Source organism: Nicotiana sylvestris, chromosome 11 (genome assembly GCF_000393655.2).
Source record: "Nicotiana sylvestris chromosome 11, ASM39365v2, whole genome shotgun sequence".
NCBI classification, from domain to species: Eukaryota; Viridiplantae; Streptophyta; class Magnoliopsida; order Solanales; family Solanaceae; genus Nicotiana; species Nicotiana sylvestris.
The window spans coordinates 5,623,654-5,642,539 of record NC_091067.1 but is presented as its reverse complement, the minus strand read 5'-3'; the positions used below and the strand labels follow the sequence as shown (position 1 = coordinate 5,642,539).

The 18,886-nt window shown below is 41.0% G+C and overlaps 1 protein-coding gene across 1 annotated transcript; it reads right to left on the bottom strand.

The window, feature by feature from the left end:
* Positions 1 to 1,675: 1,675 nt before the first annotated feature.
* LOC138880688 (uncharacterized) lies at positions 1,676 to 2,810 on the bottom strand. Its single transcript, XM_070160864.1, has 2 exons — positions 2,234 to 2,810; positions 1,676 to 1,926 (listed from the first exon to the last, which is right to left on the bottom strand). The coding sequence occupies exons 1-2, from the start codon at positions 2,808 to 2,810 to the stop codon at positions 1,676 to 1,678; spliced, it is 828 nt and encodes a 275-aa protein (XP_070016965.1).
* Positions 2,811 to 18,886: the final 16,076 nt, after the last annotated feature.

Genomic DNA, 18,886 nt, shown 5'->3' with positions numbered 1-18,886 from the left:
TCACTGAACTGTTTTCCTTTTACTTCGGCTACTAAGGAGGATTCAGCCCTGTTCTGGGGAACAACGCCACCATCTTCGGAATCCAAAAGACAAACTCCTAGATTTGCTAAGCGGTGGACTTACTTTACATAGTTTGCTTGTCTACCTCAACGTGAGCTAAGCTGCCCTACAATATTTGCTTTCCCCGGATGACAGAGGATATCAACATCATAATCTTTAAGTAATTCGAGCCACCTTCTCTGGCGTAGATTTAATTCTCTTTGCTTGAAGATGTACTGGAGACTCTTGTGATCTGTAAAAATGTCAACATGTACCCCATACAAATAATGGCGCCAGATCTTAAGCGCGAACACCACAACTGCTAATTCAAGGTCATGAGTCGGATAATTCTTCTCGTGAGCCTTGAGTTGTCTCGATGCGTAGGCTATGACTTTACCATGCTTCATTAATACACACCCAAGACCAATCCCTGAAATATCACAATAAACAACGAACCCTTTGGTTCCTTCCCGTAGTGTCAGGACTGGAGCTGAAGTCAATCTCTTCTTTAACTCCTCAAAACTTTTCTCACACGCGTCCGACCATTGAAACTTGACTTTCTTCTGAGTTAATATAGTCAAATGGGACAAGATAGAAGAAAATCCCTCTATGAAATGCCTATAATAGCCTGCTAGACCCAAGAAACTTCTTATATAGGATACTGAGGTAGGTCTAGGCCAATTCTTCACTGTCTCTATTTTCTGAGAGTCCACCTTCACGCCTTCCCCTAAGATGACATGGCCCAAAAACGCTACTGATTTCAACCAGAATTCACACTTAGTAAATTTTGCATATAGCTTGTGATCCTGCAGTGTCTGCAACACAATTCTGAGATGTTCGGCATGGTTAGTCTCTCTACGGGAATAAATCAAGATGTCATCAATAAACACGATAACAAACAAATCAAGATAAGGCTTGAAGACCCTATTCATAAGGTCCATGAAAGCTACTGGTACATTCGTTAAACCGAATGACATTACCAAAAATTCGAAATGCCCATATCGAATCCTAAAATCTATTTTTGGAGTATCAACTTTCTTAACCTTCAACTGATGCTATCCCGATCTGAGGTCAATCTTGGAATAACACTGGGCACCCTGAAGTTGATAAAATAAATCATATATTCTGGGAAGAGGGTACTTGTTCTTGATGGTGACTTTATTCAACTGACGATAGTCAATGCATATACGCAAATACCCATCCTTCTTTCAGACAAACAAGACCGGTGCACCCCAAGGTGAGACATTCGGCTTATAAATCTCTTATCTAGAAGATCTTTCAATTGGACTTTTAACTCTTTCAACTCTGCTAGAGCCATTCTGTAAGGCGGAATAGATATCAGCTTAGTGCCTGAAAGTAGATCAATTCCAAAGTCAATCTCTCTATCTGGAGAGATTCCAGAGATATCTTCGGGAAACACTTCGGGAAACTCATTTACAATTGATACCGACTGGAGAGTGGGAATCTGAGCATCTGCATCCTTAACTCGAACCAGGTGATAGATATATCCCTTGGAGATCATCTTTCTGGCTTTAAGATAGGAAATAAATCTACCCCTAGGTGTTACTACATTACCCTTCCATTCTAAGACTTGTTCACCAGGAAATTCAAAACTTACTATTTTGGTTCTACAACCCTATGTGGCATAACAGGACTCTAACCAATCCATGCTCATGATAACATCGAAGTCTACCATCTCCAATTCTACTAAGTCTGTTGCAGTAAGATGATGATGCACTTTTACTGGACATCCCCTATAGATACACCTTGCTATAACTGATTCTCCAACTGGAGTGGACACTTCAAAGGGTTCACACAACTTTTCTGGTTCTATCCCAAATTTCTTTGCAATATATGGGGTTACATAAGATAGGGTGGACCCCGAATCTATAAGAGCATAGACACAAAAAGTGAATATTGTTAAAATACCTATGACAACATCTCCACGAGCCTTTGTATCCTGATGGTATGCCAGTGTATACAAGCGGTTTCGTCCACCGCCTGCATTATTAGACTTTGCTGCACCGCACCCTTGTTAGGCTTGAGAGTTATGATGGGCTGCTAAATTAGTGGACTGAGCTATTGCCTCTAGTGTTCTGCTTTGCCGATGGACAATCCCTCAAGAAATGGCCCTGCTGACCGCACCCGAAGCAACCATTCGTGCCCAAACGACACAACCTTGGGTGCCTCTTACCACACTTGTTGCAAATAGGGTAACCAAGGGCTCTGTAGCCCACACTAGCCTGTGACTGTAAGTCTGCTGTTCTGAAATTCTGATTTTTCTTGTTAAACTTTGACCTCTGAACCGTTGCACTAGCTAAAGATGGAGCAGGTCCTGATTTTGATTTCTTGAAAAACTGGCGATTGCCTCCTGCTTGAGATCCCCCATGGTTGAAATTTCCTGCAAACTTAGCTCTCATGCTGAATTCTCTCTCCTTCTCTCTTTGTAGTCGCTCTTCTTCCTTCAACCTGTCTTCATTCCCTTGAACAAAGGAAACCATCTTAGTTATGGTCATGTCAATATTCTGAGCACTTATATTAGCATGAGCAAACAAATCATTTGAAATTCCCAACACAAACCGTCTAACTCTGGCCCTCATATAACGTACAATTTTTGGAGAATACTTGGCTTGAGAGACGAACTTGAGGTAGTACTCATTCACACTTATATCATTCTGTCTGAGTCTCTCAAACTCCAAAGCCTTAGATTCCGAGACATCAATGGGTAGAAAGTGCTCAAGGAACGCATCTGCAAACTCCTTCCAAGTCATAGGATCTGCATCCTCCCCTCGGGACTCTTCCTATGTTTCATACCAAGTGTTGGCAACATCCTTAAGTTGATACGCAGCAAGCTCTACTGCCTTAGTGTCTGTAGCATGCATCACTCAAAATATCTTCTAAATCTCATCAATGAAGTTTTGCGGATCCTCATCCTTTTTGGACCCTGTGAAGAAGAGAGGTTTCATGTTGAGGAATTCCCTAGACCTGGAGCTACCCATCTCATGAACATCACTTGTTCCCTGCCTTTGAGCCTGAGTAGCAACAATCTGGGTGAGCAACTGGATAGCTCCCCTGACATCTATGTCTGAAGCACTGGGCACTGAGCCTGGTGCAACCCCCAGGGCCGGTGTGTCCTCCTCCTGAGTAGCATTAGTTGTGGCCCCCTGGCTAGTAGCTGAGGCCCTCCTAGTGTACTTTCTTTTTGCAGGCATTTTTTTGAAATACGCAATTCACACGGTTTAGAAATATTTCTAAAAGCTGAGCGCTGCCAACTCCACACTACTAAAAGGTAGGAAGAAAGGGTCGCAATAGCTTTTACCCGATATGAGGGTCGGGATCAATTTCTACAGGGAGCTAGTAATGGAGTCGAGTATCTATCTAGACTAGAGTTGTGTATTTGTTCCTAATGTCACTTCCATACATTTTTGGTTTTTTTTATTATAAACTACTATTATCAAACTATTAATTGAAACTAGATTATGCTACAAGATATTTGCTAAGTTATATCTAATAGGAAGAAGGACACCAGGGTCATGACATTACCTAGGTGGCTAATTGATGGGTAGATGTTACTAAGGTTCGATTGACATAATTGGGGCTTTTGCTATAACCGTTGCACAATTTTACCCACTCTCACACCTCTCGGTAGAGAGAGTGATTTGCCCAATTGACTCTCTCGAGACCAAATGGGTAGGCAAATTAGCTCAAGCAACTAGGGTTCAAGTTGGGTAATTACTCTCTCGAGGCTTAACCCTTTAATTGAGACTATCAATTCTCTTGAGTCCATCCCAATTCCTTGTTGGGTCAATTTTGGAGACTTAGGCTCTCTTTCTCAAGAAGATCCAAGTCAACTTAGCACAAACCAGTGCTTGCAACCACCAATTCATAGATTAAAACATAAAATTGACCCAAATAACAAACGCTCATAGTCAATCTAACAATAGATGGCAACACCCATCAATTACCCACAATAGGGTTGAGCCACAACCCTAGCAAATTGGTTTAGCTACTCATGCTTGAAGGAGAAAATAGAGAAATAGATGAAGAGCAAGGCATATTAATTAAATGCTAAATTAAAATACAAGAATCTATCGTTAATTTGAAGCTAAGATGCCAAAAATGGCTACAGATGAAGTTCCCACGAGCGCAGCTAAGTTCTGGATATATCTGATGACCTAAAAATGGTAAAATGTTCTATTTATACTAGGCTGGAAAAACTGAACAAAAAAACCCCTACGGGGGCCGCATAAAATGGAGCGCGGCCGCGCTAAGCTCTTGGACTTCAATTCTAGGCTCTCTGACTTGGGCTCCGCAGATCGCGTAGAATGGACCGCGACCGCGGAGGCAGCTGTTGTGGTCTGCACAACCATGACCGCGGACCGCATTGGCATTTTCCATCTCTCTGAATATCTCTTCCGCGGACCGCACAAAAAGGTAGTGCAGTCGTTGGAACCTTTACCGTGGATCGCGCAATGTTTACTGCGGTCGCGTTGCCTGAAGCCTGGTTTTTGTCATCTCTCTGAATCACCTAGTGCGGCCACATTCGACTTTGTGCGGTCCGCACTAGGCTTGTTTGCCCTCAGTTTACTTTGTCTTTAATACTTAAGCAGGTTTCACTCCTTTTGAGCCGATCTTTGATATTTTGTCACTTTGTCGATCAAACCTGCAATCAAGCACAACTTATGAGCCTTTGACGATTTTGTAATGATTTATAATCAAAGCATAGGCAAGAAGGAGCATGAAACTCGTTAAAATCCCTACTTATCAAAAGCATAGCTCTAACTGCATGATCTAGAGTATGAAGGAAATGGAACAATCCTAGATGTCTTGGTGGTCAACTATTTACACGTGTGGCGCCCACACACACATAAAAGAGACCCCACTGACTCCCTAGGACTCTTGAACCTAGGGCTCTAATACAAAGCTTTGTCATGCCCTGAACCATGGTTTAGGCATAACATGGCACTCGGTGCCTGACTGCATGTGACCGAGCGAACCAACTGTATGGCTGGATCAACATGCGGTATAACTATGAGCTAGAGGTAAATATAAAACCTGATAATCTACTAAAGAGTCTGACTGAAATATCATAGATGCGGAAACTACTAAAAGGTCTGCAAGTATAAATAAGTAGCCGACAAGGCTAACACATGAAAGCCTGCTAATATCTGACTGATTGGGTTATAGTCTACGAAGCCTCTAAAGAATACTGAGAATGCTAATTGTTTACGTGGAAAAGGTCCCCGGTATACCTTATTAACTAAAATACTATAATGACTAAAACAAAAGAGAGATAAGGCCCCGAAAGACTGGGGCTCACCAATAGCTAATACGAGATGTCCTAGTAAGCATAATCGTCAACCTGAAAATTGCTACCTACATCGCGAGATGCAGGCCCCGGGCAAAAGGGACGTCAGTACATTTGAATTGTACTGGTATGTAAAACAGCTGAACAAAAGAAACTATAGATACTGAAACTGAACTACTAGCTGATAAACTAATAACTGAACAAGGGAGTAAGGATGTGAATACCCCCTCTTCTGAATGATGAACAACCTGTTTAACTGAATATTAAACTGCGGCCTCAAGCCCAATATATATATATATATATATATATATATATATATACACTTGAATGTGTGTGTGTGTGCGCACAACTGCGATCTCAGGCCCAAAGATGCATAAAACATAAACTGCGGCCTCAGGCCCAAATATAGGTGTTCAACATTAAAGAATATAAAATTAGGAACTGAGAATCATATTACAATACATGATACTGAAATAATGAGCTATACCGAGTTACATGATACTGGAATAGTGAATGGGATTATACTGAGATGAGTATTCATAATAAGTTGATTTGTCATAACTGAAACTCATAGAATATCGAATGATTATGAGACTATGCCATCTAGAGAATAGAAGTTCTACTACTATTCAGGGAACTAAGGCATAGTTACTTTATGAGGGAACTGGTAATGGTCATAATGAATGGGACATAGGGAGAATCATAGACATTCCCAACGTAAAGAGTTAGCCTTACATACCTTAACTTCGTTCCCTTGAGCGTAATACAACGTTTGTCAACCCTTTCAACTTTAATCTGTAGCAATACAAGTCAAAGGGATTCCATACTAGCTATGGTGCTCATGTTTTGGTCACTTAAGCATTTTATCAAATACTTGGTGAAAATAAAGCTTCATAGTCCTTATTAATGGTGTCTCTACACCCAACAACCAATTCTCTTGTTCCTAGATAAATTCTAAAGTCTCAAATGATTATAATCAATATTATTCTTCATCACCCATAAGGTAAACAACACCCTTAACTAATAATCAACACTCAACACCCTAACCCTATAATCGTTAATGCTTTTCTATCAAAGCCATCAACTCATATCTCATGAACTAGGGTTTATAAATATTTAACCATTGCTAGAATCAATTAGAGAGTGAAGACATTACCTTTTTGAAGTTCAAACCCTTTGAATTCGAGTACTAGGCTTCCTTCTCTCAACAATGATGTCCCAATCAAATATCTAATGATATGGAGGGTTTACCCATGTTAATAAGATGTTGGAAAATTGCAATTAACTTTGAATCACCTTTAAAACTTACCTTGGGTGGTGGAGAGACCCTTAAGGAATTAGGTTTTTGAGAGCCTTCCTTTCTAGAGCAAGTTTTTATGTTTTGGGGCTGTGGGGGACGAAATAAGGCTAAAAAAACGACTCCCCAAGTCGTCCACCGTGTCCCAATAGGCGTGATCGCGGTCCCGACCGCGGTAAATCGCTGGTACAGTGCCTCACCACCTCGGTCGCGGTAAAAACGCGGCAGGACCGCGGTGGTTACACACCATTCTGTAAAATAGGCATAACGTTTTACACAGAGCTCCGTTTGGTCTCCACAATATATCGTTGGAAAGCTATTTCAAAGGTCTACAACTTTTATGGTTTGCGTTTTTCCGAATGCCTTACACATTTTCACTAAACCCTGCTGGAATACAGACCTTCTGCAAACATAGTCGATTTTGTCAAATCTTATGCACCTCACTTTCCATCTTGATTTTGAAACAACTATTTTCACCCATAATCATCCCGATGGGACTTCATATGTTCAAAATATATCTTTACTACTCCTTTAACTTATTCATACCTAAGCCAAATTTTACGGGATGTTACACTGATCCCACCATATAATAGTATTTCACCCTTATTCCTCCTTAATATATCACCCTTATTCCTCTTGTTGCGGCGTGCAACTCGATCCCACCATATAATAGCATTTCACCCTTATTCCTCCTCAATATATCACTCGTATTCCTCCTGTTGTGGCGCACAACCCGATCCTACCGTATCAGTATCAATTACTCAATAAATACAAAAGTTTCACAATTTAGCTCAAAGCTCCTCACAATATTTAAACCTCAAACCAAAGAAAACGGAAAGCTTGTACATTATGAAACTTTACACAAATAATACTACTCAGGGAAACCAATCCAAAGTATACCATAAAACACCGATAAACCAGCTTAAGCCAATAATATGAGACAATGAAACTACGGGGTAGCTAATACCTTCAACAATGGAAAACAATGTCTGACAAGTAGCAATTAAGCATGGAAATACCAGTAAAACATGTAGCAGTTAAAGCAGGAAAAGACAATACAAGAAGAACGGGAAATAAACAGGCAAAACAGATAAATTGGCGGTGCATAGGTACTCGTCACCTCACCTATACGCCACTCACATGGATTTTCACATAGCAATTAAGTCAAGGGTTCCTAATCCCTCGAGTCAAAGTTAGACACGTCACTTACCTTGATCTACAGGCCATTCACTGCTCAATTAAAGCTTTTCCTCTAGATTTCACCTCCAAACCACTCGTATGTCATGGCCCAAATTCCACTATGGGTCGTGATGGCGCCGGACATCGCTGTCAGGCAAGCCAACCAAATACTTAATTAAATTCTCGTTTTAATAATTTTGAAAACTATGATTTTTCCTTCAATTTTACCAGTAAAGGATAATAGTTTCAAATCAAATATGAATGTTAAGAAGTTAATACAAGATACCCCATAATCATCCCAGAACTCGGTGTCACAAGTGCATGAGCATTTACTAGGAAATAAAATAAAATACAGTAATTGTCCGGAATACAAAGTGGTCAGAAATGAAAAATATAGTAAAATACTCTGAAGGGGACTCTGTTGGCTGTGGGTCGTCTCGATAAATGCAGCTCACCTAAGTCTCCGTATCAACCATGATGCTATGCCACTAAGTCACTAGCCACATATGAACCTGTGCAACAAAAAATGCACAGCAAGTGTAGTATGAGTACGAAAACAATGTGTACCCAATGAGTAACCCGTCCAATCTTGAAGAAGTAAAGACGAGCGGTAGACTTCGACACTTACTAATGGTTCAATGCTAATACAGTAAAAGTGTGAGAAATTCACGGATTTCATAAAGCAAAATTTAACTCATAAAGCCGGAAAGCATGTAAACAACTTTTCAAATAATAAAGGATTTCCAAATATTTACTTTTCATTATCTTTAACAATTTATCTCTGGCCAGGAAGGGTAATTATCAACACTTAAAATACTCAGGCAAGCAATACAAGCATGTGCATATCACGCCAAGGTCGTATGACCCGATCCAACATAAATGTAAAATGTGCACTGCCGAGGGTCGAACGACGCGACCCATAGATGCATCTATTACCCCGCTCGCAAATCATACATGCGACGTGGTCAAATTTAAAAAAACAATCTCCCTACTCGCGAATCATACATGTGACGCAAGTACATATAGAAATACATACTCAAACAGCCAATTAAGAATTTATTGGGGAATGTTTGTCCAAATAAAAGCCAATTCTCTTTTAGTGATTTAAGAAAATAAAGTTTAATCCTTTTAGAAATTCATTTACCGATTCGATAGGATTTAAGCAATTCAACTAACAACAAGGTTACAGATATTCCAAGTATAGCATGCTTTTGGGTCCTAGACTACCCGGACATACATATAATAGTAGTACGCACGGACTCTCGTCACCTCGTGCTTACGTAGCCCCCACAAATAGAAGCACATAACCAATTATTCCACCTATGGGGACAATTCCCTCTTACAAGGTTAGAAAGGAGACTCACCTCGCTCCGAAGTCTATATTCCGATTCAAGAACGCGCTCAAACCTCCAATTCGGAGCCGAACGATCCAAAACTATTCAAATGGGGTAAGAACTAGTCAATACATGATCAAAAGTTCATATTTTAATTATTAAACCAATTTCCCAACCCTAAAAGCAAGGATTCCTAAAATTCATCCCTGGGCCCACTTGCCCGGATTCCGAATGTTTTTGAAGAAAGTTGCTACCCATAACCTAAGGATCAAGAATATATGATTTCTATTAAATTCTATAACAAATTTCGTGGGTAAATCTCATTTTTGTCAAAACCCTAGGTTCTCACCTAAACCCTTGATTTTCCCTAATTTTTACATGTTAATCTACTCATAATCTATGTATTTGACTTATGTTTTGTAGAAATTACTTTCCTCTTTGATGATGATGGAACCCCTCCTCAAATGCTCTCAAAAATCGCCTAAGACCAAGTGGGAAATGAGGGAAATGGGCTAAGTCTCGAAATAAAAAGCCATTGCACCAGACGCAAAAGTCGTATTTGCGACCTCCGGCTCGCAATTGCGATGGTCATATTTGTGACAAAGGCACCGCAAATGCGAGGCCCAGCTTCCCCCTATCATGGTCGCATTTGCGACATAATCCTCGCAAATGCAAAGAGGACAGCATCGCAAAAGCGATGGCCCCCTCGCAAATGCGATCTCCCCTCAGCAGCCCCAGGTTCACAAATGTGAGCTCCCTCTCGCAAATGCGATGGTCGCATTTGAGACCAAAACACCGCAAATACGGTCATATCAGTACCAATGTTCTCATTTCTTAGCAAATCACTCCAAAGCTATCCCGAATCTTACCCCGAGCCCCCGAGGCTCCAAACCAAACATTCGTAAAAGTCTAGAAACATAACACGGACTTGCTAGAAGCCTCAAATCACATCAAACAACGCTAAAACCATGAATCACACTCTAATTCAAGCTTAATGAACTTTAAGATTTCAAACTTCTACTTCTGATGTTTAAATTCATCAAATCACCTCTGATTGACCTCAAATTTTGCGCACAAGACATATTTGACATTACAGACCTACTCTAACTTCTGGAATCGAAATCCGACCCTAATATCAAAAAGTCCACTTCCGGTCAAACTTCTCAAAAACTTTCAAATTTCTATCTTTAGCCAAATGACTCCAAATTGACCCACGGATCTCCGAATTCACTTCCGATTGCGCTCCCAACACCGGAATCACCATGTGGAGATGTTCCCATATCGGAATCCCAAACAAACATCGATAACACTGAAATGCACTTCAACCCAGGCTTATACAATTCTTCCAAAAAATGCTAGCTTCCACAATAGGTGCCGAAACGTTCTCGGGTCTTCCGAAACCCGATCCGGACATACGCCCAAGTCCGAAATCATCATACAAACCTACTGGAACCTTCGAATCCCGATTCTAAGGTCGTTTACTTAAAAATCGAATCTTAGTCAATTCTTTCAACTTAAAGCTTCCGAAATGAGAATTCTCTTTCCAATCGACTCTGAACTTCCCGAAATTCAATTCCGACCACGCATACAAGTCATAATACCTGATGTAAAGCTGCTCATAGCCTCAAATTGTTGAATAATGCGCTAAAGCTCAAAACGACCGGTCGGGTCGTTACATTTTCTCCCACTTAAACATACATTCGTTCTCGAACGTGCCGAGAACTGCTATAGAGTTGTCCGAAATCACTACTTAACACCTCGAGCACCTACTCGTGCTACCCCAACTCGGCTGGGCACCTTAGCTTGATAAATCTAAAGATATTCTTTTTTACTTAAGCAAATAAGCCTTACAGCCCAATTCCAACATCCAGAATTCTCCGCCAGGCCTGTTCCAGCATACGCTCACCGTATCAATAACTACACGCAGCACCAAAACATGACTGCATACCTTAGCTGAATTCACACCTCGCACCACTTTACTCACAGGACCACAATAACATTCTTTGATCAAATTATTCGAAATTTCACGAATCTGATGCTCCCATTGCACCTCATGACATACATAGGTCTTACTCTAGCTCTTATAATACCGCTGCGACGAAAGAGATGTGTAGAAATTCATAACCAACAGTTGAATCAACAAATCATTGGGTCTATACTCCTGACAAGAACCATCACCTCATTCTGAACCGAATAATGGTCTTAGCTCCTTAATATACTTCATATAATCAGATTGCACTGATCCTAAATCCAATGATCTCGTCTCACCTAGTACGAACTGCTCAGGCAATAAGCCACCCAAACGTGACCAAAAGTCTCATATGATGCCACAATGTGCCAATGGGTTACCAACTCGAACGCGATACAAAAGGAAAACGAACTCAAAAAAGGAAATCCAATTACCCCGCTCGCGAATTATACAGGTGATGCGGTCAACATAATTAAATAAACACCCCGCTCGCGAATCATACATGCGACGTGGGCACACAGCTAATATGTGTTTTCCTCAGAAAGATAGGAAAAAAAACACATAAAAACAGATATAGAAATTTGTACTCAACTTCACACTATTGCGGCACGCAACCCAATCCAAACAACATACCCATGGCGGCGTGCCACCCGATCCACCCATAAAATTCACATAAGGAGATACACACCGAGCCAGATTGCTCATTACAACAAAATACCAAATGTCAGTCACAAGCATGCTAAGTGCATAATACCACCCCTAAGGAGACATATAGCGCTATAAGCTACAAACTCAAGCACAACTGACGTGCGATATACGATCTGAATCTCAAGAGCCATTCTGCTCATATAACATTATCTCTGCGTGGACTCTCAACACATAAGAAATTCACCAAGCCGTCTCACAACTCACATGGAGCAATATATCATTACATGAAATAGATGACGACGAAATAACACCTCGACTACTCTTCCATAAGGAGCGCATCGCTGAAATGAACACATCTGGCCTGATATAGAGCCCATATTCACATTTAAATCCATTCACAGACCTAAAGTTGATCCTGATCGCACTGAACTAGGCTAATAACCTTTCAAAGGTCCATAATAACCCCCTTTTCTCATAACACACAAGAACTACCATTATAACCGGAGTAATCCTCCGTAGTCCACAACCCAATAAACCGAGTGCCCTCCAGGCATAAATTCTCAATTTAACGACATCACCACAATCTTCATACTTGGTTTAGCTCTTCAATCAATCAAGTGATTACATGCCACACTTATACAACCTTCCCGTGGGGCACGCTCCCACCACCTTTCGTAACAGATAATAGGTCTGTGCATCCAAACCACCAGCCGCACTAACGCTGAAAAGCGATCAAGAATCCTTAACCAGGGTGCAAAGCCTTTTTTCACACATTACCGATCTCAGGTGACAATGAAGAAAATACCAACTTACTTTAAACATTGAAACTCCTTTCTTTCTCATTCGAGCTTGTGACATCCTTATCAACACCGAACTCCAACCTTGACCCTCACTTCAAATTCCATACCACTCACTGCACCCAACATGCCAATATACGATATAACACGATTTTCATCATAACCCCGAAACCACTAATAGATTAATACTACTTCATATAAAAACTTTTCACTTAACTCATTTCAGGAGAACCATCGCAACACGCAGGTGAATTCTCATAATCGTAGAATATGCAATCTTCAAGTAGTGGTCTAAGCCGCCATAGCCCTTCCGGGATCCACCTACACATAACAGGCCATAACACTAGAATAATTGCGAATAAAATCAATTACAACGGCCGAAAAGCCTCATACGTACCGTCACAAATCAGTTGCATAACTTGATCACGCTGTAAGAACTAATCATTACCACCAATATGCCAATTCAAATATGGCTAACCAATCTATCTTCTTCCAATTTATCCTTAATTGCCTTAGAAAAAATAATAATTCCATTCAACACATAACACACTCCATCTGCATTCATCCCGAGCGACCTTGAATCACAAGACCATGCTGTCTCCAATCCCACGAACCATTTCATACCTCCCTTGTACGCACATTCGCATCCTCAACTGGCATGCCCATTCTGATAATCCCTTTACGAATCCGAAGTCTTTTCTCATTTTCCTCCCAAATGCTACACTGCAAGTCAAAACATCATAAAATATTCTGGGCCTCTTCTCATAAGTTGCTACAAAAGCTTGATTCTTAACCGTACCTATAGGCTCGAAATCATTAGGCACCATACTTTAATCTTTGAATCCACTAGGACCGTTGTTGAGAGCCACCCGCTCTGACTTGGCCCCGAATATAATCAACTCCATGAATCTTCTAGAACATGAATACCCAACTCGACAAAAGACCCGGCAGAATCACTTCCCTTGAAACCCGCATCTATACCAGGCATAAATCCTGAATCCTTCCCCAAGTCTGAACATGGGTCAATAAGGCCAACCATGGCACACCTTTAACACTTCCTTTGCTCAAATTACCACTTATACTCTCTTCCCTTAGCTGAAATAACCCACTAATATGCTAATAACCAGAAATCTCACAAATAGACGACCATGTAATCTAACCGTATGCGGTGGGACTCTCCCACTTAGCTTGAAGCCACTATTACACAACTCTGGAACCCACCAAGATCCAATCTCTCTTATTGACATGACTTTGCGCAATCAAACCGCCTTTCCTTGAAATCCTTCTGTTAGCACTTCATGAACACTTTGAATCCCCATCAATAACCCCATACTTGACCTATTACCGAATGGCCAGTAAAATCCTTCGCAGAAGCTTCGCCAACTACGCGACTGCTAACCTGCTCACAGGGGATAACCCACTTGTGGAAATTACCCTCTACGACATCAATAACTCATCCTGAGCCCATGCTTATTCACCAGCTGCATAAGTCTATTCACTTCTCGTGGACATCTATTAAATGTGCGACAATATCCTTCCATCCCAAGTTATGTTACACCCTTATTCATATCAAGCAACTCCCTTCTGTCATATCCAACTCCCTTCTGTCATATCCAACTCCCCATCGCATATAGCCAATACTTCAAATTAAACTAGTATACCTAATCACTGCCCACTAACATTCCCAAATCATTCTGAACTTTTCTCAAGGGTGCATAGTCATCCTACCACAAAGCCCATATGCAACTCCGCCACTCTCCCACTTTGGTGGAACTCACCCTTTTGATCGACTACTCGACCTTTGTTTATTATACTTGGCCTTCATAAATTTTAATCACCACCTAACACTCCCCACATGTCCTTCCTCATCATTTGCTGCTCAGTTGTTGCCTTAAATAGAATCTATCTTCGTAGCACTTAAACCCATAAATAGCTACTGACTTTAAACCTTTCCTAAGATCATCTTTCTCGAGCCGTCAACATTAGAAATGTCGATTCAATACTGAACCACCGCACCCCGTGATATCTAACAGTTATTTCTCCAATATTATTTCACAATATCTTATCCCAAAGGCGAATTGCAGAAGACCCTAACACCGGCGAACTTAACACATACAATCGAGGACGACGACACTACACCGCAGATAAAAATTCCACCACGCTCGAAGATACCAAGTCTCATTATTCCATCACCCCAAATCCGGACATTCATAGGCCAATTGCTTTTCCTCTGTCGGAAATGAAATATTAGATCTCTGAATCGTGCACCGAGTGGACTTCCTTTCAAATCATTCACCACCCCAACACCTAGGTAAGTATCCTATCATCAAGTCAATATTGTGCGATAACCAATTGTGAGCATCATAGCAACCTGTGCATAGCCTCCAAGCTCTTAGAAGCACAACTACCGAGCTAAAACAATAGAAAAAATCCTTCCACAAGGCGACGACAATAGCCCAACCAACTATACTAGGAGAAACATCCCACGCCATATCTGTAGTACCATTACAATTCTTTAATTCTCGATTTATAATAAGCGGTTCGCATCGCGTAAGATTGAATAGGAATGAAATAAAGGCATAAGTCTCAAGGAATTAAACCGCACGATGAGGAATCAAGAAGGGAAATGCTCCTAACAGCCCTATAGCCTCTCGAAGATAAGTACAAACATCTTTGTACCGATCCGCAAGACTCTACTAGACTCGCTCATGACTCGTGAGACCTTAGGGAACCTAGTGCTCTGATACCATGTTGTCACGACCCAAATTCCACTAAGGGTCGTGATGGCGCCGGACACCGCTGTCAGGCAAGCCAACCAAATACTTAATTAAATTCTCGTTTTAATAATTTTGAAAACTATGATTTTCCCTTCAATTTTACCAGTAAAAGATAATCGTTTCAAATAAAATATGAATGTTAAGAAGTTAATACAAGATACCCCATAATCATCCCAGAACCCGGTGTCACAAGTGTATGAGCATTTACTAGGGAATAAAATAAATTACAGTAACTGTCCGGAATACAAAAAAGACAGAAATGAAAAACATAGTAAAATACTCTGAAGGGGACTCTATTGGCTGCGGGTCATCTCGATAAATGCAGCTCACCTAAGTCTCTGTATCAACCATGCCGCTATGCCACTAAGCCACTAGCCACATATGAACCTGTGCAACAAAAATGCACAGCAACTGTAGTATGAGTACGAAAACAACGTGTATCCATTGAGTATCCCGTCTAATCTCGAAGAAGTAGAGACGAGCGGTCGACTTCGATACTTACTAATGGTCCAATGATAATATAGTAAAAGTGTGAGAAATTCATGGATTTCATAAAGCAAAATTTAACTCATAAAGTCAGAAAGCAGGTAAACAACTTCTCAAATAATAAAGGATTTCCAAAGATTTACCTTTCATTATCTTTATCAATTTATCTATGGCCAGGAAGGGTAATTATCAACACTTAAAAATCTCAGGCAAGTAATACAATCATGCGCATATCATTCCGAGGTCGTACGGCCCGATCCAACATAAATGTAAAATGTGCACTACTGAGGGTCAAACGACGCAAACCATAGATGCATCTATTACCCCGCTCGTGAATCATACATGCGACGCAGTTACACATAGAAATACATACTCAAACAGCCAATTAAGAATTTATCGGGGAACGTTTATCCAAATAAAAGTCAATTCTCTTTTAGTGATTTAAGAAAATGAAGTTTAATCCTTTTAGAAAGTCATTTACCAATTCGATAGGACTTACATATAATAGTAGTATGCACGGACTCTCGTCACCTCGTGCGTACGTAGCCCCCACAAATAGAAGCACATAACCAATTATTCCACCTATGGGGACAATTCCCTCTTACAAGGTTAGAAAGGAGACTCACCTCGCTCCGAAGTCTATATTCCGATTCAAGAACGCGCTCAAACCTCCAATTCGGAGCCGAACGATCCAAAACTATTCAAATGGGGTAAGAACTAGTCAATACATGATCAAAAGTTCATATTTTAATTATTAAACCAATTTCCCAACCCTAAAAGCAAGGATTCCTAAAATTCATCCCCGGGCCCACTTGCCCGAATTCCGAATGTTTTTGAAGAAAGTTGTTACCCATAACCTAAGGATCAAGAATATATGATTTCTATTAAATTCTATAACAAATTTCGTGGGTAAATCTCATTTTTGTCCAAACCCTAGGTTCTCACCTAAACCCTTGATTTTCCCTAATTTTTACATGTTAATCTACCCATAATCTATGTATTTGACTTATGTTTTGTAGAAATTACTTTCCTCTTTGATGATGATGGAACCCCTCCTCAAATGTTCTCAAAAATCGCCTAAGACCAAGTGGGAAATGAGGGAAATGGGCTAAGTCTCGAAATAAAAAGCCATTGCACCAGACGCAAAAGTCGTATTTGCGACCTCCGGCTCGCAATTGCGATGGTCATATTTGCGACAAAGGCACCGCAAATGCGAGGCCGCCCAGCTTCCCCCTATCATGGTCGCATTTGCGACATAATCCTCGCAAATGCGAAGAGGACAGCATCGCAAAAGCGATGGCCCCCTCGCAAATGCGATCTCCCCTCAGCAGCCCCAGGTTCACAAATGTGAGCTCCCTCTCGCAAATGCGATGGTCGCATTTGAGACCAAAACACCGCAAATACGGTCATATCAGTACCAATGGTCCCATTTCTTAGCAAATCACTCTGAAGCTATCCCGAATCTTACCCCGAGCCCCCGAGGCTCCAAACCAAACATCCGTACAAGTCTAGAAACATAACACGGACTTGGTAGAAGCCTCAAATCACATCAAACAACGCTAAAACCATGAATCACACTCCAATTCAAGTTTAATGAGCTTTAAGATTTCAAACTTCTACTTCCGATGTTTAAACTCATCAAATCATGTCCGATTGACCTCAAATTTTGCGCAGAAGTCATATTTGATATTACGGACCTACTCTAACTTCCGAAATCGAAATCCGATCCCGATATCAAAAAGTCCACTTCCAGTCAAACTTCTCAAAAACCTTCAAATTTCTATCTTTAGCCAAATGACTCCAAAATGACCCATGGACCTCCGAATTCACTTTCGATCGCGCTCCCAACACCAGAATCACCATGCGGAGATGTTCCTAGACTCGAAATCCCAAACGAACATCGATAACACTGAAATGCACTTCAACCCAGAATTATAAAATTCTTCCAAAAAATGCTAGCTTCCACAATAGCTGCCGAAACATTTCCGGATCTTTCGAAACCCGATCCGGACATACGCCCAAGTCCAAAATCATCATACGAACCTACTGGAACCTTCGAATCCCGATTCCGAGGTCGTTTACTCAAAAATCCAATCTTAGTCAATTCTTTCAACTTAAAGCTTCCGAAATGAGATTCTCTTTCCAATCGACTCTGAACTTCCCGAAATTCAATTTCGACTACGCGTACAAGTCATAATACCTTAAGTAAAGCTGCTCATGGCCTCAAACTGCTGAACAACACGCTAGAGCTCAAAACGACCGGTCGGGTCATTACATCGTATCTAGCCATAATTAACTTAATAACATCAAATATTGCTAATGAAATCAATTTCAATACATAAATTTAGCTTTCCCAACATTTTCCCCATAAAGTCAAAAACCAACCCCGGGCCTGCTTGGTCAAAACTTGAGGTTCGGACCAAAATCCATTCATCTATTCATCCCTGAACCCGAATATGTAATTAGTTCTGGAATCCGACCCCAAAATCGAGGTCTAAATTTCCAATTTGCAAAAACCCTCAATTCTCCCGAAAATCCCTAATTCTACCATGAAAGAACAAGATTTAGGACTAGGAATCTAATGAGTGATGATGGAAATTGAAGGAAACAAGTTAAGGAGTACAAACCTATGATTTGGTGTTGAATTGCCCCTTCAAAAATTGCCCTAGGCCGAGTTCTAGTGAAAGAGATATGAAATTTTGAAGATTTCCCATTTTCAGATCTGTTTTAAAACCACTGGACAGGCCTTCTTCGCGTTCGCGAAGGGCCTGTCGCGATCGCGAGAAGCAGCGGTCAAAGGCCTATGCATTTGCGAGTCTCACTACATGTTCGTGAAAGGCTGCTCCCCCCTCGCCTTCACGTTCACGACCCAATGATCGCGTTCACATAGAAGAACAACTGATCCCTCCCTCAGGTCCCTAAGCCATCGCGTTCGAGTCGAGCTGGCCGCGTTCGCGGATAGTAAGACCACCATTGCTCCGTGTTCGTGACCGAGTCTCTGTGTTCGCGATGAGTAAATTCCTCCCCATCCCATATTACTCTTTGTGTTCGC

What these genes read in the sequence shown, in the direction of transcription:
- LOC138880688 (XM_070160864.1), bottom strand. Translation starts at nt 2,810, where the DNA reads ATGACTTGGAAGGAGTTTGCAGATGCGTTCCTTGAGCACTTTCTACCC. An exon ending in CCCTATTTGCAACAAGTGTG is followed by an intron (nt 1,927 to 2,233) that starts GTAAGAGGCACC and finishes ATGCTCTTATAG; the next exon opens with ATTCGGGGTCCACCCTATCT.